The sequence below is a fragment of the Temnothorax nylanderi genome, unplaced genomic scaffold (assembly GCF_030848795.1).
Source record: "Temnothorax nylanderi isolate EJ_2023f unplaced genomic scaffold, tnyl_v1.0 TNYL_tig0506_pilon, whole genome shotgun sequence".
NCBI lineage: Eukaryota > Metazoa > Arthropoda > Insecta > Hymenoptera > Formicidae > Temnothorax > Temnothorax nylanderi.
Genome location: NW_027249568.1, coordinates 2,118 through 28,794, shown reverse-complemented (window position 1 = coordinate 28,794; position 26,677 = coordinate 2,118). Strand labels below are relative to the sequence as shown.

General features: G+C 37.7%; 1 protein-coding gene and 2 pseudogenes across 1 annotated transcript; 1 reads left to right on the top strand and 2 right to left on the bottom strand.

Annotated features, from left to right (window-relative positions):
• Positions 1–18: 18 nt before the first annotated feature.
• LOC139783488 (dedicator of cytokinesis protein 7-like) lies at positions 19–19,297 on the bottom strand (annotated as a pseudogene).
• Positions 19,298–21,530: 2,233 nt separating this feature from the next.
• Positions 21,531–23,937, bottom strand: LOC139783489 (terpene synthase-like). Its single transcript, XM_071722667.1, has 7 exons — positions 23,893–23,937; positions 23,131–23,282; positions 22,797–22,938; positions 22,579–22,699; positions 22,332–22,471; positions 22,004–22,103; positions 21,531–21,865 (listed from the first exon to the last, which is right to left on the bottom strand). The coding sequence occupies exons 1-7, from the start codon at positions 23,935–23,937 to the stop codon at positions 21,636–21,638; spliced, it is 930 nt and encodes a 309-aa protein (XP_071578768.1). The 3' UTR covers positions 21,531–21,635.
• A 95-nt stretch (positions 23,938–24,032) lies between these two features.
• On the top strand, positions 24,033–26,215 carry LOC139783504 (uncharacterized; annotated as a pseudogene).
• Positions 26,216–26,677: the final 462 nt, after the last annotated feature.

Genomic DNA, 26,677 nt, shown 5'->3' with positions numbered 1-26,677 from the left:
ATGCATTAAATTACCCAATTATTATATCATAAATCGCTGTGCTTTATTTACACTATTTACAGTTTATTTAATTCATTAGTTATTTGCTATTCACAATTATGAGAGTTGAACGCATATAACTTTCGCTGTAAAAATGACACTTTATTCTATTACATATTGTGTTTTCTCATCACTGTTAACTGATGAAGCGTCGTCTACAATACACAGAGTAAGCGTGGAATAAGGAGTAAGAGTAGGCAGGTGTAAGCATTATAGCCTGTTGCGTCCTGATTGGCCGAGCGTAAGTGTAAGAGTAAGAGTAGGAGTAGGAAATAAAATTAATTTATTTCGCTTACGCCCTTACGCCAGCTCTCTTAAACCGAAAATAGCCTTCTTACGCCTACTCTTACTCCTTACTCCACGCTTACTCCGTGTATTGTAGACGACGCTGTAGAGTTTGTGATGTTGTGAGGATATGTTGTACGGAGGGAGCTGCAGAAGAGATTTGCGATGGAAATTCAGAGTGTATTCGACATTGATTACAATATCCTGTGTAAAATTTACTTCTTCAAACTACATACAAGGCGTGCTAAAATTAACAGGATTCGAATCCTTTATTATAATTATATTCTCCGCGCCGAATCTCTCGGCATAAAAGTTCTCGAGTCTCGAGAATATTTCCGGGAGTTTGTTAAAGTTGGCTCTTTGTAAACGACTCTTCGCCGGCGAGATCGCCGAATCTGGCGCCATAGAAACCAACTCTGAAGTACGTCCCGAAGACACGCTTGCCAGCCAATTGTTCCACACGCGTATATACCTCGTGAAGTTTACTAAAAAAAAGTTCCGAAATAATATCTTATGCAGTAAATTTGAAAAAGATGTGCCCTCCATATCATACTAAACAATTTAAATTTTCTTACCCGTGAATGTTAGCTAATTTCTTGTAGTCATGTGCAGCTTCTGCTATAGGTAGCAACACCCTTCGTACATTCCAGCTGCGTAAAAAGAGCTAGCCGCGTGCTCCAATAAACCAGCCAATCCACTTTCTGAAAAATCAGGGCCTAAGCAAAGCCCTTCTTCCTTCTGGCCAGTACGTCATCGCCGACGGCGCTCTCCTCTAAAGCGTTCGGTGTTACGGCGTTCAAAGCAACGGCTCCTACGGGCCGACCGCCGCCACCAGGTTCGAGTAGATGAAGATATTCCGCTACCAGAGCGGCACTGTGCACTAAACACATTGCTGCTTCCGTGTGATTTTTTCCTTTCCATGTGCTGCTGCGCCATGTTTGCGAGCCAAGTCAGGCGAAGATCAGGCGATCTTTGATAACCCTTGGCGATTCTAAACAAAATTTAGATACATCCCTTAGCTCGTTATGTTTACTTTGAGTACCACGTCACTCAGATCTGAGTGACGCATAAGTTCTCGCAGGGGCCCTATCACCCATCTATGGGTGACGATTTTATTCACTCAAGTAGAAACGATTTCGTTACTTATAAATATATTGAATTATTTTTGCAGTGCATTGAATATATATTTAAAACAAAACTATCAAAAATTCACTCTTGGGCCCCGCAGAGATCACGCTCGAAATGTGCTTGGCACTCGAAGTGTTTAAGTCAAATTGTTTGCTAAGATTCAGAAATCTTACCTATACATTAGATCCAAGAGCATTTCAGGATCCTCTTGGAATTCCTTCATCTTAACAGTATCAGAGAGGATCATATGAAGATTGAATAGTAGATCCTTCACTTGTTCAGGAAAACTCGTGTCTGAAAGCTCCGTATCTCTCTCGGCGTATACCAGCATCGTTTTCAAGGCCCTACGTAACGCACCCTCGCTAGGTGCTCTTCCTCTTCCAACAAGAGCAGATAAGGACGTTGTGACTTGCATCTTGACGCGCGCAAAGTTCTGTGAAGAATGTAAGATTAAAACAACGCTTATTGGTTCACAACATCACGAGATCTCATGACAGCTTACATTCCCAATTTCGAAATTCTGTCGCATCAGCAGATACAGGCTCGCAGCTGCGTGACTTCTAATAGCGCTTAGGGCGAGCTGCATCGAGCGAGCAATGTTAAGCACAAATCCCCGCAGCACTCGCTTTCCTCGTCGAACAATGCGCTGTGATACTTGAAGACTAAAGCCCGCTGTGTATTGAACATGTGCTGAAGCACCGATGTACTTTGGTTTCTAGCCAACGCTCTAAGTATCACTTTCAATACCGCACCGACAACCGCACCTAAGTAATTTCAAACGTTTAATTCATCTATCTTGTCTATTTAAGTAGTGAAATAAAAAGTCGACGAATACCTCCACCGCCGTCAGCTTAAACTACGGATTCAAAGGTATCTAATACGACAAGAGAAGCCTCAGCCGCTAAGGCTCCTTCTATATGAGCGTCTTGTTCCGCAGCTCTTCCTTCCGGTTGTTCGCAAGATCTTGAAGAATCAATATATTTATATAATTATGACTTCAATTAAAATTAAAATTAAAATAATATAATAATATTTGTATACCTGTAAGGCATTTAATCTTTACGCTATCTCAATTTGTCTCCGGTCACTCTCTCCTTTCTTCGCAGCATCATTTCGCTCCTGGCACTTTCCTGACCGAGAATCACGCCTTCCAGTCACGATCTAATATCGCTGGTGGCCGTTGCTTGAGGTGGCAATCTTTTAAGTGCTTTCTTGCCTTTGTACTCGAAAGCTGCGGTGGCGATATTCAGTACTTGCAGCAAGCTCAGAATACGTCTTGCGCTGAGTTTGGAACACCACTGTGCTAGAGCGGTTTGTTCTAATCCCTTCAGCACCCATAAGGCACACATTAATAAATGTTGAGTAGCTTCGGAACTCAGAGATACACGGCACTGATTGCCCGCGGTGTCCGCCGACATTCCGCCAGCAATAGCCAATGCTACCGATTGCGTGATCGATCCGGATTCATCCGGATAAACGCTTTTGTCTTTGGAGTCCCAATGATAAAGCTGGGGTAAGGCATCCATCAAGATACTAAGTAACGGCAGATATAGCGCGGCAACTCTAGCCTTCGCCGCAGGATCGGAATATCGCGGATCAGCATCGTAGCAGCTCATAAGATGTCGGACGGTCCCAATAGCTTTATTCTGTAGCATCGGATTTGGTATCTCCAAGGTGTTTGCCAGATCGGACAGAACGATGCCGACCAAGAAGTGCTGCTGCCTGAATTCTTGACTGAGTTCCGAAAACCGGGCTCTAGCCCCAGGCACGAGAGTGGATATCAGACAGAATCAGACTGCCTGAGCTGCCAGTCGATGGACTGGGCGATGCCGGAGCCGATCCCGACGTATAGCCAGTGCCAAAGGGAAGATTCAATGCTACATAGTGCTCGTGCGAGCACACCGTTCTCACGAGATCGAGTTTCAGAGCGAATAACGCTGCGGAGTCGGGAATATGCATTGACGCATCCGACAGCGAGCAACAGGCGGCGCGAACGAACGACAGCACGAATCCTCTGTCCATCACGGATAGCAAGTCGGATAGGAAATTGCCAAGGCTCGATATCAAATTGGACGCCACGCGGATTTCCTTGCCGCAGCGCGATATCACCTCGGACGTTAACGCAGCGGTGAGCGTTGCGACATCGTCGCAGAACTGCGGTGAGAATCTCAGTTTTCGCAGTGCCTCCAAGGACGCCATCTCAGACAGCGTGACAACCATCGAGCGCATTATCAGCTCCAGGAAGAACCAGGAATAAGTTATCGCCAGTTCGCGTGCCTGACCGGTGGATACAACCCAGTGCAAGGCAAGTTTTTCGTGTAGAAGTTTTCTGGTGGATGACTGTTGATCGAGGGGGATTCCTGTCGCATCGACGCGGTTCTGTCCAATCCCCGCGAGTGGATCTCCATCTCCAGATCTTCCAGAGGCAGATCGGGATTGCTCTGTGCTCGCACGACGCCCCCGTTGTGAGTCATGCTCGGCAAAGAGTATTGATACGCGATGTAGGTGGCCAATAGCGCGTGTCTTCCATGCGCGTCCAATTGACCGTCCGGTAAATTGGTGATATTTCGTACGAGCAGTCCCAGAGCCTCGAAGATGGTGGCGGCAACGTTCAACGATTGAGACGGTAATGTTGGCGGTCGCACTAGAAGACACAGTAATTGATCCAGTAATTGGGGAAGTGATCGCACCAAGGCGGAATGCGAGGCACGCGCTAATTCGAGAAGAGCTGATTTCAATTTTGATTCCATGCCCGCTTCGCCGATACGAGGCGGAACTTGACCGCGGTTTCCAAAAAGTCGCATAATGATAAAAATCTGTAATATGGAAATTATGTAAAAAATTATTACATATCTTTTTATTCGCTTTTTATTCGCACAAAGGAAAAAAATAATACATTATTACCTGTCGATATATTTGTCTTGCGGATGAACGCTGAAAACAGGCTCCAATATGACAGTGAAGACCCCTCGATGAGCATCCACCCATCGAGTGCCTGGCAAAAGAACATCGGGTGCGATGTAGGAATAATTTGCGGGTGGCGGATCTAGCATAGCAGGCAAACTAAATTCGCCTGATTGGAGATGACCGTCTCTTAGAAGCGGTAGCCACTATAAATAAAATTTTACATATTAGTTTATCAATCAAATTACTAAGTCCTGGTTTTATTAATTACTGATTGAAATTTACCGTATACGCGACCGCCGTTTCGACGTTTGGTTGCTCTGCTTTCTTCTGGCAACTAATATGATAGAAAGTGAACAATAAGTGATTTCGCACTTAAATCCGCGGGTAGTCTCATCTTGATTTCGTCGTAAAAATTCGGATTCTTGTTGTGGTATGACACGGAAGTAAAGTACTCATGCGTCATCTCAGGACACGATAATCTGCCGAAGATAGCTGTAAGCGCGTCGGCTTCTTGCTCACCTCCCATAAGCTGAATTCTTACAGCGATATTACGGGCTGAGCCAGTTCTGAAGTTTGCTTCCTACACATAATAAAATATAATTTCTCATGTCGTATAATTAATAAGAAATAATTGATGGTACAATTTTATTCGATATGCACCTTGGGATAAAGATATAGAAGATTACGATACGTTAAATCGGGCGAAACAACTTCGCTTGGAAACTCGAGTATCTCCTTAACCGGTCGATTCTTTTCATCCGGATCAAGACACCTCGGTAGTTCTTCGGGTCTGGGACTGAGATCCAATTTCAATATCCCTGGTAAGCATTTTAATCGTTTCAAGTTGGAACCAGGTCTTCGTAGTTCAACCAAAAGCTTATAAAGATCTTCATCGCGAAGTCATTCGCTTTCCTGCTTGAAGAAGCTCGAGACTGTTAAAGTAATGAGTCTATAAGAATATCAAGATGTTAGTTAAGCCTTTTAATAAGAAAATGGAGCATTATACAAACCTAAAGCTATCGAGGCAATTGGCAAAATCGTCCGGCGACCAACTACGTCTTTTATCCGAACTCCGTCTTTCTAGCGAACCACGTCGCGTCGGCGGTTCCACTTTCTTTCGCCACTGTTCCAGACCGCCCAACTTTCTGTCTAAAGATCCAGCACTGCCAGTGCTATCCGTATCACCACCGCCTCCGATTACACCAGACATAGATAAACTGCAGTCCACGCGAGAGGCATTCTATAACGACCCAGGCGTTCGCACGCAGCAGCGGCGGCAGCTCTGACTTATACTGAAATGAATAAGACAATAATATGAGAAATTGCCATTTTGAATGCATCAGTATTTTATTTTAACATTTTATTACCTTATCTTTATTTTTATCTTCGCGTAAATATGGTTCGGCACACTCCGATATATCGCCCTGCAATACTTTCTCGAGCCGTACGACAAGAAACAAATCGGGACTGGGTTTATTGGTGCTTAAAACGCAACTTCTAGCTAAGATACTTGCATCGCTATAAGCGATGTGTCCTCCAAGCATTCTTTTCAATCCCTCTGAATTCATATCGACGTAGAAATTTTCGGACATCTGAAATATAACAATTTGTAATTAGCATTATGCATTCTTGAAGTTGTAATTTCAATGATAAAAAATATTATACCTTTTTCTTTTTTCTGGCATCGTATAATGCGAGACTCGCGAATATTGACTCCACTTCTAGTTCTAACTTTAATTGCAGACATTTTACGAGAATTTTATGAGCAAAAGGTTCTGTAGGTTCCGGAGCAACGCTGATTTCTTGCCACTCGTCGTCAGGAGAAGTCGGAGGAGCGTAAAGCAGGAACAAGGCTTCCTGAAAAATAAATATTTAATTATAGCATGGATGGTTGTCGTTCGAGAAGCGTTTCCACGAGCAAAGGGCATCCATTCTTATCGTATTGTGAAGACGGGGTAGGGACGGATTCCTTCTCATTATGATTCTGCGAAGGCTCGAAGGATTACCAGACGCGATATATCTGCGAGCGGCAAACTGACTTTACGAAGGCTCGAAGTATTACCAGACGCGATATGTCTACGAGCTGCGATCTGACCGAGGCGATGTGCGTAGGGTGTGAGCGTATGTAAGCGAGTGCGTTTTAATCGATGTAATGTAGCAGGCCATCTAATTTGTAAGCGAATGATTCTTTATTGTATAAGGGGGTATATTGTTTTAATTTAACGACTACACTGAAGAAGGCCACAGTTATGGCCGAAACGTTTGTTATTGTCAAGTCATTGTTATGATTTTAAATACATGTCAGCATTAACAACCTGCTAGTTCGCAAGCCCTTTTGTCTTGTTATTTAATTATTTAGTCAAATATTGAACAATAAATACAATATTTAATATTTAACATTTATTATTCAATATTTTATTAAATATTTAATAAAATATTTAATTGAGGAATGTATGAGGATAGTATGGGGTTCAGAAGGTTTGACGGTTAAACGGGACACTCTCAATTCACTCGCGAGTGAATTATCGCTAATCTCAATATCTATATTTACGTCACATACACAGAATACAAAATAAACGCCGACAGAAAGATAATCGATCCGACGGACCGAAGGCCCGTTAACGGAATATAGTTCCGAGCACCAGCGGATTTCGACTCGCACGAGCGTAACTACAAAGCGCGTAAACGAATGGGAAAGAGGGCGGCGCGTGACGGAACAGAGCGTTCCCGCGGAAAACAGTTAAATATGAATTTTATATGGACCTTAATAAAATCTCCATTTAAATTTTATTTGATTTAAATTAATGCTGAATAACTGCATTAATATGGCTCATATTTGTTCTATATATAAAACTTAATTAAGAATATAAGAAGAAATGCCGATATACATTTCGATTAAAAATCTCGAACATATGAATACATGTCGTATATTCTTAATCGACGTGTATACTCGTACGTATGTTTCGTAGTATACAAAGTATATACGTACTTCTTACAGTATCATTTCATCATCAAAATATTCGTATTTAATTTGGCTTAATAAGGATTTAATTAGCTAATATATTCAATTTAAATATTAATCTTATTGAAACCATATATGAAATTAATAAGTTGTACATTTTATTCAAATTTCATTAAATTCAAATAAAACTTTTATATGTTCTTAATATGTTGAATTCAAATAAGACCTTTATATGTTCTTAATAAGTTCTAAATCTAATTTAAATTTAATTAAATTCAAATAAGACCTTTATACGTTCTTAATGAGGCTTTTAAGGCACAGCGCGCACGCACCTGGGGCTGGATCCTTGAATTTATTCGCAAGAAAAACGTATGCGGAAATTCTGCTCTTATAAAAAAGTTGCAAGTTGATTAACTAAAAGCCATGCGATCAACTTGCAACTTTTCTGTAAGAGTAGAATTTGCGCATACTTTTCTCTTGCGAATAAATTCAAAAATCCAGCCCCTGTTGTAGCTTGCCGAAATTTTGCGGTTTCAATCAACAGGCAATGTTTTTCAAACGTTTTGTAATATGTGTTTAAAACTGATTTTCAAATATTTTTCAAACGTTTAAAAAACATTGTCTGCTAATTAGGATAATAATGGGATTAGAGAATATGGTATCAACAGAGAATGAGTTATAAGATAAAAAAAAAACGTTTATAAATTACAATTATTGTGTTTATATTGATTTGCTTTAAATCCAGTGGTACAAAAAGAAGATATGTAAACTTCTGATAAAATTAACGAAATGCGCAACACTTGCGCAGTAATCGAATACATAAAAACAAATATTAATCGCTAGCAACAAAAAGATTGATGCAGTTGCACAAAATATTAATCACCATAAAAACCAATAATACAATTTGCTAGCTCAAAAGAATAAAATAGAGACATTTTTTATATACTTAATCAAACTGAACCCTTATGGAAAAATACACTCAACTTTTGGTGTTAACCGTGTGACGTGACATTAGTCACGTCCCCGGCCCGGATGGTAGCTCGGCCGAGGTGGGCGTCAAGGGTGGTGCCTCCACCCGAGCGGGCGAGGCGTAGAGCTATCATAGGCTAAGTTTTTGTAAGAATTGCAGGTTAGGAGCGAGGGTGCGGAGCAGATGGCCAGGAGGAGCAATGTAACGGCGTGGAGCCGCACCGCGGGATTGCAGATCGACAGCCGGGGGCTCACCGAGGAAGGTCGGCCGACGGACGGGTCACGCTGGGGCCCAAGGCCGGGGCAGCCAAGCACCTGTCGCGAAGATCGCGTAGCCCGCAACGACGGATGACGGCCCGGGACACGGAAGGACCGAGAAGGGGGACGCCCCGACGAAGGTCCCCGTCCCACGATGACACCACTACCGGAATTCCGCCACCGGTCGACAGGCCATGGCCCGTCCAGCCTGGTCGTCGACGGACCGGTCCTCGAGTCGCGGCCTGGACAGCCGGACTCGATGCGGATTTAAAACACCCGCCGGTAGGTGGAGGCGCCTGCGAGAGGCGCCCGGGAGGGCGCAGCAGGAGTCGAGCGCGGCGGGCGCGCGAGGCGGCGATTGTGCAAGGCGCCGGAAGTCGGGGGCGGCGATCGCACGATCGGCAGTGGTGCACCCCCGGCGCGCAGGCGCGCGGGCCCAGCGTGGTCCCGCCGGACCGAGGAGAATTGGAGAGACTGTCGTGCGGACCGAGCTAGAGGACGGTGCCACCCGGCCCCTACGAGTGATCCGGAGGAAGGCTGCCGGCGAAAAATATTGTAAGGCCACTGCTCACGCATCCAAGTAAGATCGCTGCGATACCGAGGCCCTCCCGGGAGTCGCGTTGTGCCGCGAGAATGTACCCGTGTTAGCGTATCGAGAGAAATACCGCGGGAGGGCCTGGCCGAGAAAACGAGAGTGTGCTGCCCGTCTCGGGGATTCGGAAGTGCGGCCGCCGACAGTCAGCGTTTCGTAATTTCCGTGTAATTTGAGTCGTCTCGTTTCGTGTGATTTGTGACGCGTTTAGTTTCGTGATATCGTTGTGAGACCGGGAGCGTTTAAGGTGTCGTGAGATTTTCGTGAGATAGTTGTGAAGATTCGGGGGAGTTTCGCGAACGGGAAGATGCGCCGGGCGTAATCGAGCCGTTCTAGGCGGGGTGCTCATCGCGCGACCGGGCACCGTATCATCGCGGGGCCGGAGCGTGGCCTCCGCGTGATCGCGTCGCGGCGTGCGGGGCACCGTGTTTGTCGTATTGCGGACCTCGCGAGGCTTCGTGCGTGAAGGCCGAGGTCAATCGCGGGGTCAATCGGGGACTCGCGTAATCCGAAGGGATTCGCGGTCATTTTGTGTGTAAAGTATCGCTCGCGTTATCGTGTCGTGTGTCGTTGCGTTGTTCACGTATCGTTCTGTGTAAAGTATCGCTCGCGTTATCGTGTCGTGTGTCGTTGCGTTGTTCACGTATCGTTCCGTGTAGAGTATCGTCCGCGTGTTAATGTATCGTTTGAGTAAAAGGTATCGCCCGTAGGAGCGTATCCTTCTCGCGTCAATGTGCCGTCTCGCGCAAAGTTCGTGTCGCGTTAGAATATTGCAGAGTAGTGTGTCGCGTTAGGGTATCGTCGCGTAAGGTCGCGTTAAAGTACCGTCCCGCATAAGAAATCCTGCGGAAGACCATACTTCTTTGCCTATTAAAAATATTTGTTAATTAATTGGTTTATTTCTTTGTGTGTCGATTGCGCTGCGCTCCCTCTCCTCCCTTCATCCGAGACCCACCCGCGGTCTCGCGTATGGACCACACGCCTGAGATATTTCGCGTTTATTCGAGTAACGTGGTGCGCGTATTCGCACCTGGCGCCCATTACCGTCATAGAGAGAATTGTCTGGTCGAGCTACCATCTCGCTGACTTACGGGAAATAAAATATATATATTAAGAGAAAGCGACGGCGCGCTCCTCCACGGCCGGCGAGATCGTGAGGACATCGTCGTCGTCGTTATAACCGTTAAAAAAACACCATAGAAAAACTCTTAAAGTTGGGTGTGATTTCGGACCAATTGAAGGTTAACCATCATTTGAAGGTTAATCTTCAATTGGCGGTCCGAAATCACACCCAACTTTAAGAGTTTTTCTTCGGATGATGATGGTTAACCTTCAAGTGATAGTTAACCTTCAATTAATGATTAATCCTTAAAAAATGACGGTATAAACCCTAAAAATATGAACCCTCAAATGAAAGTAACAAATATGGCGTCCCAATGAGAATCTCTTAAGGAGGGTGGTTAGTCAAATCAATTTGATAAGAATTAGTTCAATGGAGAATATTCGTCTATGGGAATCTGTCGTCCATATATGCCAAAGTTGAAGATAATCGTCTGCATGGTTGTCGAGTAATTAATTATTGAAGTTATACTCTTGTCTCTCTCTTATACACGGGCGACACAGCAAAAATGTTACCTAACCTGTAATGTAACTCTCGAAAGCATATTAAATATTGCGATATTATATACGCATCAAGATCTTGTAGAGAGATTAGACGAAGAGGAGCTAATCAATTCATTTATAAAGAAAAAAAACTTGCACATTGCTTCCTCATAATTCTTAAGTGTGCAAGTAGAAACTTGCACATTGCTTCCTCATAATTCTTAAGTGTGCAAGTAGAAACTTGCACATTGCTTCCTCATAGTTTTTAAGTGTGCAAGTAGAAACTTGCACATTGCTTCCTCATAGTTCTTAAGTGTGCAAGTAGAAACCTGCACATTGCTTCCTTTAAGTTTTTAAGAGTGCAAGTAGAAACTTGCACATTACTTTGTCATAATTTTTAAGTATGCAAATTATTTTTAAGTGTGCAAGTAGAAACCTGCACATTGCTTTCTTATTTATTTTTAAGTGTGCATTTTAAGTGATAGGGGTAGAAAAAATATTTTTTTAAGCAGAAATCAGTAACTCTCACCAATTTTCGCGAAATTCAAAACAATCTTCCTTTAATGATACGTTCTATATATAAGATTACATATATAACTTGTACACTTTTTAGGCAAAAATCGGTAACCCCCTCACCGATCATTGCCAAATTCAACACCAACCTACCTTTAATGATACTTGCGATCTATCCATAAAAAAAATTAAGCTCGATATCTCAAAATTTGTGGAAATTAGGGCAATCTTGTAGATTCTTTTAGATAGAAATCGGTAACGCCTTTATTATTAACAATTTTTATTAATTCTATTATATTCTTCAGTTTTTTTACCCCTATTTTATATATAATTCTTTAAAATTTGGTTAATCAATTCTTAAGTTATAGAAATTTTAGTAAGTTTGGCTGTTTTTTTAACAGACATCGGTAACCCCTTTATTATTAACAAAATTTATTAATTCTATTATATTCTTCAGTCTTTTCTACCCCTATTTCATATATAATTCGTTAAGATTTGGTTAATTAGTTCTGGAGTTATAGAAATTTCGGTAAACTTAGTTATTTTTTTTAACAGAAATCGGTAACCCCTTTATTATTAACAATTTTTATTAATTCTATTATATTCTTCAGTCTTTTCTACCCCTATTTCATATATAATTTGTTAAGATTTGGTTGATTAGTTCTGGAGTTATAGAAATTTCTGTAAATTTGGCACAGACATACATACACACATACCGACATTTTTTTTAATGCAATATTTCGACGTTTTAAAACACTCTGAACATATTGACATTAAAAACTCAAAAAACAATCTTTTCTTTGGTTTCTTGTACCCCTATTTTATATATAATTCTTTTAAATTTGGTTGATTAGAGCCAACTTTATACACAATCAAAGGTTCATATACGAATTTACGAAAACAAAGCTTCCTCTATGAGGAAGCAATAAGAATTTAGTGAAAATAGGTGCAAATAACTCTTTACATATTTAGGAAAAACTTTCTCGAAGACTGAAATGATTCGTCTTTATAGTTATCAAGAAATTGTAAAAATAAAAAAAACAGGACCACATTTATTATTTCCACATTTCAATGTGGATAATAACGTATTTGGGTTTCAATTGTACAAACAACTTTTTTTAAACCTTAAGAAACAGCAATTAAATGCATTCCACATATTTATTTGCTAAAATTCGTTTATTTCACGCGACGAAAATCTAACCTATATGCTTTCCCCCTGCCGCGCCGCCTGCCTCGCACCGAGAACTAACCAACCTCCTTAAGGACTCCGCTCGCTGAACCGGATTCCTCGCCTCGATCCTCCCTCTCGGACGCTAGCTGCGGCAGCTCTCCCTTTCCTGGCGGTGAGCTCTCCCTGGTGATCCGACTCTCGCTCGGTTAGTCTCCAGAACACGCGCCGCAACGATCAATCCGTCAAGAAAGAAATAACGGACTCGACACGTTCGAAGAAACGCAAGCAAGTGCGGCCATGACACCTAACGAGTGAGGAAGGAGGCGGGGGCTCTTTGAGAGTGGCGACTCGCGCGTCGCGCCATCTAATGTGAAACGATCGGGCGTTGTAAAACGCGAAAAGAATTCGAGCGCAATATCTGAACAAATTATTTAATTTTTAATAAGTCCAATTATTAATATTTATTTTCATAATTGAACTTATTTTTTATTTTGATAAATGTAAATACAAATATCTTATTGTATTAATATTTAATATTAATAATTTAATGTGAATAGGTGAGGCAATTAGAGCCAAGCGCGGTAGTCAAAGCGCAAACCAATTTAAAAGTGATAAATAGATGTATTAACGAACGTTTCGACACATTTTTCGTGTCCTCTTCAGCGTTAAAAGTTACATAGTCAAAAACGAAGATTTACAGAAAGTCGAGTATAAGGCGTAGTCATCGACAAATAAAGTATAAAGGACGCAGTCTAAGAATAAAATTAAATCAGGATGTACCATAGTCGAAAGCCCGACATGCCGGTGTGCAATCGCTCCACATCCACCTCATCCTCGAATAATCTCGCCCGGTTGAAAGACCAAGTGGGTGAAAGATTCGAACCATGTCTGCAGTTGCTCCGCATGGTTCGAATCTTTCACCCACTTGGTCTTTCAACCGGGCGAGATTATTCGAGGATGAGGTGGATGTGGAGCGATTGCACACCGGCATGTCGGGCTTTCGACTATGGTACATCCTGATTTAATTTTATTCTTAGACTGCGTCCTTTATACTTTATTTGTCGATGACTACGCCTTATACTCGACTTTCTGTAAATCTTCGTTTTTGACTATGTAACTTTTAACGCTAAAGAGGACACGAAAAATGTGTCGAAACGTTCGTTAATACATCTATTTATCACTTTTAAATTGGTTTGCGCTTTGACTACCGCGCTTGGCTCTAATTGCCTCACCTATTCACATTGTATTAATCTAGAGAGCCTATACTTTTATTAATAATTTAATTAGTTGCTTAATTTAACTTCTTGTTTAATAAATGAGCGGATGTAGTACTGAAAATGTACCTATTATATAATATTTTAATTTTCAAAATTGTCAAATTACAAACAGGAATTTTGTTGTGACTTTTACAGTTATAAAGTATAACTATTTAATGGAAATGGAAGCCTAAAAAAATTAATATTGTAACGCAATTATTATAATGCTCAAATTATAAAATATTTACATTATCCATGTCTGCCAATACAATATAATTTTTTATTCATATTGCATTCTATATAATGGCAATGTTATTATATATTTGACAGGCAAATCAAAATAGCTTTGAATCGATATCGAAATGATGAAATATCCATGTCTTAACAGAAAATACATAATTTGCCTGTTTTTCGATACATATATATTTAAAATGATTAAAAACTCACATAGCATGCATATCAAAAAGACGTCCCGAAGATATCCCGAGAAGATATCCTATCTCCTAAATATATCTTCGGGATATCTTCTGGACGTCTTTTTGATATGCATGCTATGTGGGAAGCCAATGACCTACATAACTAAAACTAAAATTATAAAATATATGTACGATGTAGACAGTATAAAATAATTAACATAATTAAACATGCAGATTTGTGGTTGATAATGACAAAATTCAATAATAAACCTATAACCTAACAGACTACAACGCAAGACTAACATAACTCGCAGGTTTATTAAAATCTTATGAATCACAATTTTTGATTAAATATGAATATATGATGGGTCAATGGAAACACTTTTAATTAAATAAAAATTTAATTTGGGTGTTAATTAAAATTTTATTTGTTTTAAATACAAATAAAATTTGAACTCAGGATGGTTAGATGCTTATTAAATATTAATATGATCCATATATGCGCCTGGACAAGTTAAATCCAATAGCAAGATCTTATTTAAATTTAATTTCGATCCAAAAATTTGGAACATATTTAAATTTAATTACTTTTATATTCAATATTTGGTTTTTATTTGAGTTTAATTTCGTTCATATAAATGACTAATATAAACCATATTTAAAACATATTTAACTCTTTTCCGCGGGATTGATCAGCGCGAATTAAGAGATCTTGAGGAGCGCGAATATAGAACGGAGATCTTGAAACGCGCGAACGGAGATCTTGCTGCGCGCGATGGCGCAGATTTTCGCTGCGTCAGCTGAAAACAGTTCTTGGGCCTGCAAGGAGAGCGTGCTCCACGTCAAAACCAGCTCGGTCCCAATAACACGGGAGGCCGGTACCCAATTGATTGTTAATCTTTGGATAATCACACCCGCACATCCTAGTATTAACGCAGGAGAACGGCGACACAATATACGGCGCGAGCAATCCCATGACCGATCGGTCTTTATCGCAGGCCCGTCATACAGGAACTAAATTCGCCGGATCGTCGCACAGCACGCAAAACCTTCGAGTTTGGAAGCGGCGCACAGTGGGAAATTTCGGTGACTTTTCGGACAAAAATCTTGTTAGAGCTCAATTCTTTATGAAACTGAGTGAATTTTTTTTTGAAATACTCGTAAAGACTTATACTTTAGACAGGAACTGCAATAATTTAGTTATCGTTAAACCTACATTTTAAAAAATTATTAAATGCGAGTAAAAGTAAAACTCATGTATATGTGTATGTGAAGTTGGCATATCAATTGTCAGCATATCAAAAAAAAAGTGGAGTTCTCTTTGCATACAACCGAGTTCTATAGTTCCTGATAAATTTTAACAATAGTTCTGGTCATTTAACATTAATAAACGGAAGTTGGGAAATGATATGCTAACTTCCCGCGAAGTCAGCATATCATATAATTTTTTCGAAAATTACTCCAATGAATTTTATAGTTTTTGACGAGTTCTATAGTTCTATAACATAGTTCTGACCATTAACTATCTCTAAATAATTATTAACAATTATTATCAGCATATTACTCGTACTACAGTGATATGCTATGCTTCTGCGATAAGTTCTTGGCTCGTTCGAGGTTTTAAACAATAGTTCTAAACCCCCTGACGATAGTTCCGTACAGTTCTTACCACTCTCTACCTTTAAATAATTATTAACAATTATTATCAGCATATCACTCGTATTACAATGATATGCTATGCTTCTGCGACAAGTTCTCGGCTCGTTCGAGATTTTAAACAATAGTTTTAAAACCCCTGACGATAGTTCCGTACAGTTCTGACCACTGGCTATATTTAAATAATTATTAACAATTATTATCAGCATATCACTCGTGCTACAGTGATATGCTATGCTTCTGCGATAAGTTCTAGGCTCGTTCGAGATTTTAAACAATAGTTCTAAACTTCCTGACGATAGTTCCGTACAGTTCTTACCACTCCCTACCTTTAAATAATTATTAACAATTATTATCAGCATATCACTCGTATTACAATGATATGCTATGCTTCTGCGACAAGTTCTCGGCTTGTTCGAGGTTTTAAACCTCTGCGAGAACTAATGAATTTTATAGTTTTTGACGAGTTCTATAGTTCTATAATATAGTTCTGACCATTAACTATCTCTAAATAATTATTAACAATTATTATCAGCATATCACTCGTACTACAGTGATATGATGTGCTTCTGCGATAAGTTCTCGGCTCGTTCGAGGTTTTAAACAATAGTTCTAAACTCCCTGACGATAGTTCCGTACAGTTCTTACCACTCTCTACCTTTAAATAATTATTAACAATTATTATCAGAATATCACTCGTATTACAATGATATGCTATGCTTCTGCGACAAGTTCTCGGCTCGTTCGAGGTTTTAAACAATAGTTCTAAACCCCCTGACGATAGTTCCGTACAGTTCTGACCACTGGCTATATTTAAATAATTATTAACAATTATTATCAGCATATCACTCGTGCTACAGTGATATGCTATGCTTCTGCGATAAGTTCTAGGCTCGTTCGAGATTTTAAACAATAGTTCTAAACTTCCTGACGATAGTTCCGTACAGTTCTTACCACTCCTTACCTTTCAATAATAATTATTAACAATTATTATCAGCATATCACTCCTACTACAGTGTTATGCTATGCTTCTGCGACAAGTTTTCGCAGAGGTTTAAAACCTCGAACGAGCCGAGAACTTGTCGCAGAAGCATAGCATATCATTGTAATACGAGTGATATGCTGATAATAATTGTTAATAATTATTTAAAGGTAGGGAGTGGTAAGAACTGTACGGAACTATCGTCAGGAAGTTTAGAACTATTGTTTAAAATCTCGAACGAGCCTAGAACTTATCGCAGAAGCATAGCATATCACTGTAGCACGAGTGATATGCTGATAATAATTGTTAATAATTATTTAAATATAGCCAGTGGTCAGAACTGTACGGAACTATCGTTAGGGGGTTTAAAACTATTGTTTAAAACCTCGAACGAGCCGAGAACTTGTCGCAGAAGCATAGCATATCATTGTAATACGAGTGATATCCTGATAATAATTGTTAATAATTATTTAAAGGTAGAGAGTGGTAATAACTGTACGGAACTATCGTCAGGGGGTTTAGAACTATTGTTTAAAACCTCGAACGAGCCGAGAACTTATCGCAGAAGCATAGCATATCACTGTAGTACGAGTGATATGCTGATAATAATTGTTAATAATTATTTAGAGATAGTTAATGGTCAGAACTATGTTATAGAACTATAGAACTCGTCAAAAACTATAAAATTCATTGGAGTAATTTTCGAAAAAATTATATGATATGCTGACTTCGTGGGAAGTTAGCATATCATTTCTCAACTTCCGTTTATTAATGTTAAATGACCAGATCTACTGTTAAAATTTATCAGAAACTATGGAACTCGGTTGTATGCAAAGAGAACTCCACTTTTTTTTTATATGCTGACAATTGATATGCCAACTTTACATACACATACATGAGTTTTACTTTTACTCGCATTTAATAATTTTTTTAAATGTATGTTTAACGATAACTAAATTATTGCAGTTCCTGTCTAAAGTATAAGTCTTTACGAGTATTTAAAAAAAAAATTCATTCAGTTTCATAAAGAATTGAGCTCTAACAAGATTTTTGTCCAAAAAGTCACCGAAATTTCCCACTGTGCGGCGCAGGTATGCGGGAGCATGACCAGCGCGTGATACGATTGTAGGAGACGCGTGTACGCGCGGTGATCGATTACACGCTGTTGTTGACTTACGGACTCGTTGTCTAAATATCGCGGAATAGAATGTATCAGCAACGCCGAATCCGGAACAATATCTAATAAAATATTTAATAACAAATATTTAATAAATATTTAATATTTAATAAAATATTGAATAACAAATATTAAGAATATTTAATCAAAATAAAACGGACAAACTTGCCGCTTTATAATCCTGTACATGTCGATCCTCCAATCTTTTCTGCTCGTTCATCTGATCGATCGTTTCGAGGCAAACACGATCTAACAAACTCGGCAGAAGAGGGTCATGTTGCGAATGCCGCAAATCCAGACTTGCCCAAGATCCTCTCGGAGTATCTCCGGAATTGGACAAATCATCCTCCTCGTTCGGTGATACACAGCCATTTGCATCTTCTTGATCTACCTAATTAAGATAAACCGCTTTCACTTTCTGCTTATCACAAATAAATTAATTTTATCTCCAGCACTAGATACCTCGAAATCTTGTCTAGGTGTATCCTGAAGCAATCATCTGTCTCTGGCGATAGGTGAGATTCTACCTTTGTATTTACGATGTATTACGACCCAGTCTGAAGTAAAACTCTCGATGCATCTTTTCACATAAGGCGACACGGTATCACTGAAAGCCAAATGATCAAAATGAAGAATGGATGGCAAGTTTTAAATAACTGTATTGTAATTAATAGCGTTTCGACTATTTTTTTACATTGATTCGTGCGGTACTACTGGCTCCTCTGTTCGAATTTTCCTCTTTACGACTCTCAATTCGACGTCTCCCGGTGGAAAATCTAGTATTGGTTTTAAAGGATCACGGTCCAGCACTGACTGATGCTGTCCCAAGAATTCCTCGTAATCAAGTGGTTCTAATACCTCGCACAGGGACATCTGCATATAAGGAATTAAATATTAATTTACGCCAAGATTATTGGCAATCTCTTTATATGCCAGTTTTCCAAAGAAGACTGCATACCGTGGAAGAAAATCCTGATACAACCGCTCTTGGATAAATCACGAGAATAGGAAGTAGAAGTGGCAATTTGCCGCCTCACATCGGCGGCATGCTGTTTGCTTAACTTGTGTGAGCAAACGCACGCTGGACCGAAGACATTATAAATGTCCCAGCAAATTAATCCGACGAGATTCTGTAACTGTTAAATGCCATATCGAAATAATACTTAGTCGTGCTTATGTTCTCAGTTGAATTTATATTCTATATTTATGTTCTCTATTTATATTTTTTATTTATATTTTCATGACAAAGCGACGTATGTAGTGTTGTTTTCGTTTTAATTTCAACCTAACGTCCGAGCTTTACAAAGCAATTGATTATGTATACATATAAGAGCTTGTCTCCTGCCGCTGTCTTCTAGTTAATATTAAATTGTAAGAGACAGTTCATAATTAGCATAACAACTAGATTGTGAAAGAATTTTCCTTTATTTATTAAAACGAGTAAACCACGATATTATACGAAATTTACAGTAACCAAAACAGATATGGACAGATATAAATCTGACAAAACTACAAATGATTCTAGCTTTTAAATCCAAATTAATTAATCATTAACAAACAGATATGGACAGATATAAATCTGCATTAATTAATTTGGATTCAAAAGCTAGAACCATCTGTAGTTTTGTCAGATTTATATCTGTCCATATCTGATGTTTGTTGTAACATTAATTATTAATGTATCATATATTAATTTCCTTCTCATTATGCAAATTTGATTTCCTTTGCAATAAAGCAACATACACAATACACGCAGTATCTTTAAACTTACATCATTTTTGTACGTGTCAAACTTGTCGATCAATCATTTCACTCAGAAATAATTGCGTGCTGCATTAATGCATTTAAAAGGACATTACAACAAATAAAAACAATGGGAAAATTAGAAAATAATGATTAATATTCATAGTTGTGAGAGTAGCTCGGAAATCGAGCAGAAAAAGTATAAACACGAGTATGAATAACGAGTATGAATAACGAGTATGAATAACGAGATATCGGGATGAGAATGTGTACTTGTTATATCGAGCAATTACTTACCTTAATCTGAATTCATTGAGAACGGGACTGTGAATCAAAATCGCCAGCAAGAATCCATGCACTGTCTTCCAAAACCTTCCTCGAGGCTCGAGCCTTGTCAGCCTTGATTCGACGTGAATCCTTGGCTGACTTGAGTTGACTGACGCTTTCGATGCTAGGGTCCTTCGGATGATTATTACCTAAACTAGCGACTTGATCGCTCTTCTCAGGATTCTTAAGGCCATTGCACGTAACAAAGTTTTAGTTTGAATCGTAAGGCCGTAAGAAAATAGACCAATCACACTCGATTATTCTTCGAGCTCAAGGAGAATAATCGACTGTGATTGGTCTATTTTCTTACGGCCTTACGATTATGACTAAAATTTTGTTACGTGCAATGGCCTTTACCGTCATATGATACGCAACTTTAACATTTTATAGAATTACCGACAATTAATTTAATTTAATTAGTTTATTTTTTCTATTAATTAATTTTTATTAGAATAGAGTTGTTTTCCAAATAATAAAAATTATATCGACACTTTATCCAAATGATTCTGGAGCGATTGGATTAAAAAAAAAATTTTTTAGACACTTTCTGCTAATTATACGCTTAATTGATTTTAATTAATTGTGATTATTGTATGGTTTTCCAAACTCTCTAAAAAGTTTTTTCCAAATATCTCCAAATGATTTCCAAACGATTGGATAAGATAATTTTCAATAATTTTTAATTTGTTTGCCAACTATACGTCGGTTCCGCCGACCGCCCGGAAAACACCGATGGTAACACCGACGTTCCCACGAACTGCGCCGCGGATGCCCTGCCAGGCGGGCCGCCAATCGCCCCCGTCGCATCACCGACAAGGCGCACTCCCGATTATCGAGCATTGAGCATTTCCTCCTCCAGTGCCCGACGTCATCCCGACCAATCCGATTAGAGACACCCAACCAGGCTGGTCAGCACACGCGCAGTCCGAAATTAACCGGTACACACGCACGCATGCCCACACAAAGACACTTGTTAGTTACATGTAACAATCTATAATATAAGTATAATTTTCTATACGTTATGTCTTTTAAGATATATAAATATAGATATAAATGAATAATGTATAATTGCATGACATGTACAAAACAGCCGTAAAATTTCATTATAAAGGATCATTCGTTATGCTATTAAATTGTCAATATATAAAATTGCTAATAAATACTTTCTAAAGGTCTTCTACTCGGTGAATTTATTTATATAGAAAAGCCACGCTGAAAAAAACTCCATTTTTTGATACTTAAAAAAAATAAAATTTATTGCAAAAATATTAAATAAGAAATTTTATTATACTATTGATGCTGTAGCCAAAAAGTTACGATAAAGAGGTACATATAGCGATAAACAAAGTTTTTTTTTTTTTTTTGTTTCTCGTGGGAAGAGGGAAAATGCCTCGCGCATTCAACCGGGGGCCGGCCACCCGAGATATGTGGGGCTTGCACCCACTAAAAACCCTCTCCCCTAAACACAGCACGCAGGACTATAGTCACGACACACGGGAGACCAGAGGTATTACTTCATGTGAGATAAATAAGGCTTACAAATAAAATAAGTGACTTACAATTATTTAATATACTTACAATTAGTAATGTTATATTGTACAATATGTATAATTATGTAAAGAGAAAATTAACAAGCCATCTGAAAAATCTAGTTACAACATTACTTTCGCAGCTTCAGTACAGTGGGACGACACCTCGTTCTCGTATTCGTTCAGCATTTTTACTAAAAATGGGTTGTTTCCTAAGCGTTCAATTTTAATCCTAATTTTTTGATTCAGTTCTTTAAGTATGTCCCTCGTGTATTTCAATGAACCAAACTTCTCCAACAAGCTTACACAGTAAGTTTTGAGATTGGTATCCGTCGTTCGTTGTTTTAGAATATCTATAGGCTTTATTAAGGATATATGTTTAAATTTTATGAATTATAAAAATTTCGAACGTAAATGCGTACTTAATAAATAATTTCCTACGTCAAGTAAGTACATATATTATCTTAAACATAATGTTTGTTAAAGGATACTTATTATTTTTTCGCCATCATCGTATTTAAGGGCATGTATGATAGGGAAGCTGAACTTCCCTTCGGTCAGATCGTCGCAATAATTTTTATCGTTCGGGTCCTGTGATAATAACAAATTCAGTTAGTTCAAGTTTACTTAATTAATCCTGGGAACGGGCACCCTGAGTGATGTTTACACCCCAGTGTCGAGAAAATGAATCTCACGTCACAGTAATTTTTTTTATTGTTCGAGAATCTATATCTACCTTTCATTCAAGAGGTTCCGAGACCCAATTCGCATAATAGAAAATTAATCAAATTAATAATGAAAATTAAACAAATTACTTACCTTACAAACACTTATGTTGCAATAATCATTGTGTATTTGATGATAATATCCCATTAAATTGAGTAGGGATGAAAAGTCTTTTTCACAGGTAGAAAAAAGTTTCATTAATTTCACCATTAAGATGACCAGCCAGCCAGCCTCTATAAAATTAATTAATATTCGAATTTTATATATGTAATTTAATTTTTGAAATGGAGTTTCTGCTTCAGCAGATAATAAAAGTTATCGCAAAATTATAAACATTTACTTCTTATCGCATTTTTCTCATACTCTTCGTCAGTTGGACACGTTAAATATTCTCTCCAATATATATCCATACTTTGACCTCTGCTAAATTGCAATAATTCGTCAAGTAAGATTTTAACTGCCTGTTAATTAAGATATAAAAATAGATAACTAAGTGCTTAATTGCAAACATGTCGTGAGATTTTTCAAGAATGTTATATCTTTCACTGTAATACTTACTGCGGGATGTAAGTTAGCAGCTTTTTCAAAAGCAATAAGATTTATATAGTTGCTGGTGCTTATTGTGCGGGGAAGCCCAAAAACTGAATGAGTTACAGGAATTCCATCTCGCGAAATTGAATGATCTTGAATATCATCGTATCTATAGAATTAAAAGAATTTATATTATGTCCTACTTTTTGTCGTGCGCACTTGATTTTAACAAAAATAAATACAATATGCAGAAAGCAAATGTAACTATTATATTATCTACATGCGTTCAAATTTATAAAATTAACAACACACATACACACACATAAAAGTCGATGATGCTTTACAATAAAATGTAACTTACAGGAGGCACACGTTGTAGACAATGCTTATTATTTCGTCAATCTGCTGCAGTTTATCGGGTGATATTTTAAGCCAGTAGTTGAAAGCCAGCGATAATTTTGTCCACCTATCTTTTTCAGCACTTCGAACGTATTCGAACGGCTTTAAAATTTTCTATACGACAAAAATCATGACTTTCATTCTATTGTGCATGAGATCAATAATGAAACGAAAAGTAAGATACGAAAGTTGAATTGAACGAAGAATTAAAATATAAACTAAAAATAATATATTTAAATCGACAACAATTGTAAGTGCGTGCAGTGACGTCCATAAATTGCATAAGTATAAGTGCGTGTTAAATTGTGCCATAGTAAGGATAAGGATGGACGATATCACAAAAGATTTATTGGAATCTTGGGACGTAGGTAGTCTCGTCAATCATTTTAAAGGTAATAATTATATCTTTCTTCAAGATTACAGTTTTATCTTGTATGTCTTTTATCTTGACTTGTGAACAGAAGTAGATTTGTAGAGGGTTGCTTTACCAAAAATATAATTAATTAGAACCTCTGCACAAGAACGTCCGTACCGTAAGCTGTATATCTTCGGTCAACGCAACGAAATAAATGAATGTCCAATGTATAGAAAAGGAGAAATCTTTTTATCACACGCGGGAAATACGTCTGTATCTTCTTCGTGTGTGTTCCGGATTCCGGAATTTAAGTTATATTTATATTTTCTCGGACGACTACAGCGTGTAAGTCGATCATGGCACGCATACACACGTTCCCGACAATGGGATCACGCGCGGGCCATGCTTCCGCATATCTGCGTCGCTTCCGAATTCGGAATTTCGCGTGTTGTGCGACGATCCGGCGAGCTCAGTTCAAGCTCGACGGACCTTTGATCGAGACCTATCCGAATCACGATAGGCAACGAGACTATTCCTTGCGCAATAACGTGTCTACGTTTTAATTACGAAGTGCGGGCGTAATTAACGATAAGGTTGTCCCAGACATTCTCATACAATCCTCAACAGTGTGCAAAAAGATTACTTATTTTCTACACCTGGACATTCAGAACAAAGCGACGTAAGCAACGTGTGCTAATACATTTTTGGAAAAATATATCTGCGAAATATCTGTAATTGCATATTATCTATAACATACTTAGACAAATATTTACTTACAGAAAATTGTATCGACAAAGAATGTATGGCTAATTTAACGCCGAAATTAATGAAGGAATTAATTCCGCAAGTCGGATTAAGAATTAAATTTTGTAAAAAATGGCAGGAACATTTTAAAACAACTGAAAACGTAACATCTGTACGTACACATTTTAGTAAGATTTATTAAAATTTTAAATAAATATTGATATGTAAAATAAAAGTATAATTATATATAATATAATTACATATATTTGGTATGAAATATATGTTACAGGAACGAGATAAAAATATTATTCCTGCACACGATACTAATAGTTCATCAGATGAAGATTATACCAATAAAGAAAATCGTTTATTTCTGAATGAACAAGCCACTACATCGTCGTCGATATTTAGAAAGTTGCAACGACCATCTGTTAAAGATATTTTAAAGGGCATAACACAGGGACGCGCAATTTTGAAGTCGTACGAGAAACAAAAATTATTAAGCAGAATATGCCGATATAATATTGTGGATTTAATTTTGTCGGAAGTTTTAAATAATATTCACGGGTAAATTTGTTATATAAATTATAAAATAATAAATGTTTTACAAGAAATAATATATTTATATTATTATGTAATTATTTTGTAGGCCACTTAGAAATGAAGATTTTGAAGCATTATCCAAGGAATTGAAGAATTATTTCCAACAGAAACACGCAACGCCTATTATGTTCCGCCTGTACCGAAGAAACGCTCGAAAAATAATAAATCTATAACATCACGTGGTAAACTGGTTGATAAATATAGAAATAAAAGACGAAATTATAAGAAACTAACAGGATGTAGCTTGACAGACACCAGTTCTACATCTCCTTCAACATCTGCTTATAATAGCGAGTTTGAAGGTAATTACATAATAAATAGATGGATAGAATAATCGATGATATACATTAAATACTTTTTTATGTTTGTTTATATTAAAAATATTTTACTGTTTTATTTATTAATATTTCTTGTTTCTGCAGATGGATTCTGTGATTCGCGAAAGCATTTTGTGGCTTGAAAGTAATCAGTCACCATGGCAATTAGTTGAAAATCATTGGAAAGTAACTGTGGCATACAGACGAAATCAAATACAAAAATCTTCAAATAAAACTGTTGAAGAAATTTTTACTCAGTGGCCTATTTTGAAACATCCTACAGCACATACATTGATTGAAGAAGATTTACATATCTCAAGTTAACATCAGAGGATTGTATAAAGAATTGGTTTAACTTTTTTTCTAAAATTCAGGAAATTTGTCCTGTTAAAGAAGAAAAAATTGTGAGCGAGTTACATCTTCTACTCGATGCAGATGATTTAACAGATGGTACGTTTACAAAAAAATGTATATATTACACGAAATTATTTACTTTCTATGTTTTCAGACGCTAAAGTTGTAATACAAGTTTTGTTGCTATCTCATCTCATTTCTCCAAAAGGGAGAATTGGCATTAAAAAAAAGAACATTTTAAATCATCTATAAGTGAATGTAAAAATAGCATGATAGTACATGCAAAGGTAAGAAGTTTTCGATGTGTGTGTGTATCTTGCATATATTACTGCTATGTATATTATTAAAAAATACATATACGAAAAATTAATAAAAGATCTTATTTTTAGAAACCTGGCGATATTAATCGTATTCAGGAAGAAAAAGTAAAACGAGCACAACAGTTAGGATTAACTGTACAACCATATGTAATAGTTGTTGGTCTTACTCTTGCAGAAGTAAATAGATTATATGTTTGCATAGATAAGGTATTATATGAAGTTTCAACGGCATTAAAAGCAGTTGATTTATGTTTCAAAATATTTCATGTATTTGATGTTAATTATTCACCAGAAAGTGAGCACATTTGGTATACACTGCAGCTTGTCTTTACAAGTTTTCTACAAAATATATGATAACAAATTTCATATGTAACGACAATTATTAATACTCTCAACTCCATGACAAATTAATCACTTTATTTTAGATGTATGCTATATTTTTATGTTATACTTAAAACAGTATATTAATTATTATTTCAATAGTTTTTTAAGTTATTTTACTTATAAATATTACTTATTCCTTTAACTACATAGACTACTAAAAACATTAAAAAAGATTATTGTATAATTATCTGCCATAACATGTATATCTGTTCGTTTTGCGATAATAATTCTTTAACAGTCACATGTCTCATAGCACATTTAAAATAATGCACAACGCCTCACATTCTACTTTTATATGTAAACAAGACAATTGTATGCGTACCTTCATAAATTTATATTCATTTAAACGCCATTTAATACTAAAACATCCCAGTCAAAATAATACAAATGTTTCTGTTATATCTGAACTGCATTCACTAAATATAATTTGTC

What these genes read in the sequence shown, in the direction of transcription:
- LOC139783489 (XM_071722667.1), bottom strand. Translation starts at nt 23,937, where the DNA reads ATGCGGAAGCATGGCCCGCGCGTGATCCCATTGTCGGGAACGTGT. An exon ending in CTGCTAACTTACATCCCGCA is followed by an intron (nt 22,700 to 22,796) that starts GTAAGTATTACA and finishes CTTAATTAACAG; the next exon opens with GCAGTTAAAATCTTACTTGA. An exon ending in GCAACATAAGTGTTTGTAAG is followed by an intron (nt 22,104 to 22,331) that starts GTAAGTAATTTG and finishes TTATTATCACAG; the next exon opens with GACCCGAACGATAAAAATTA.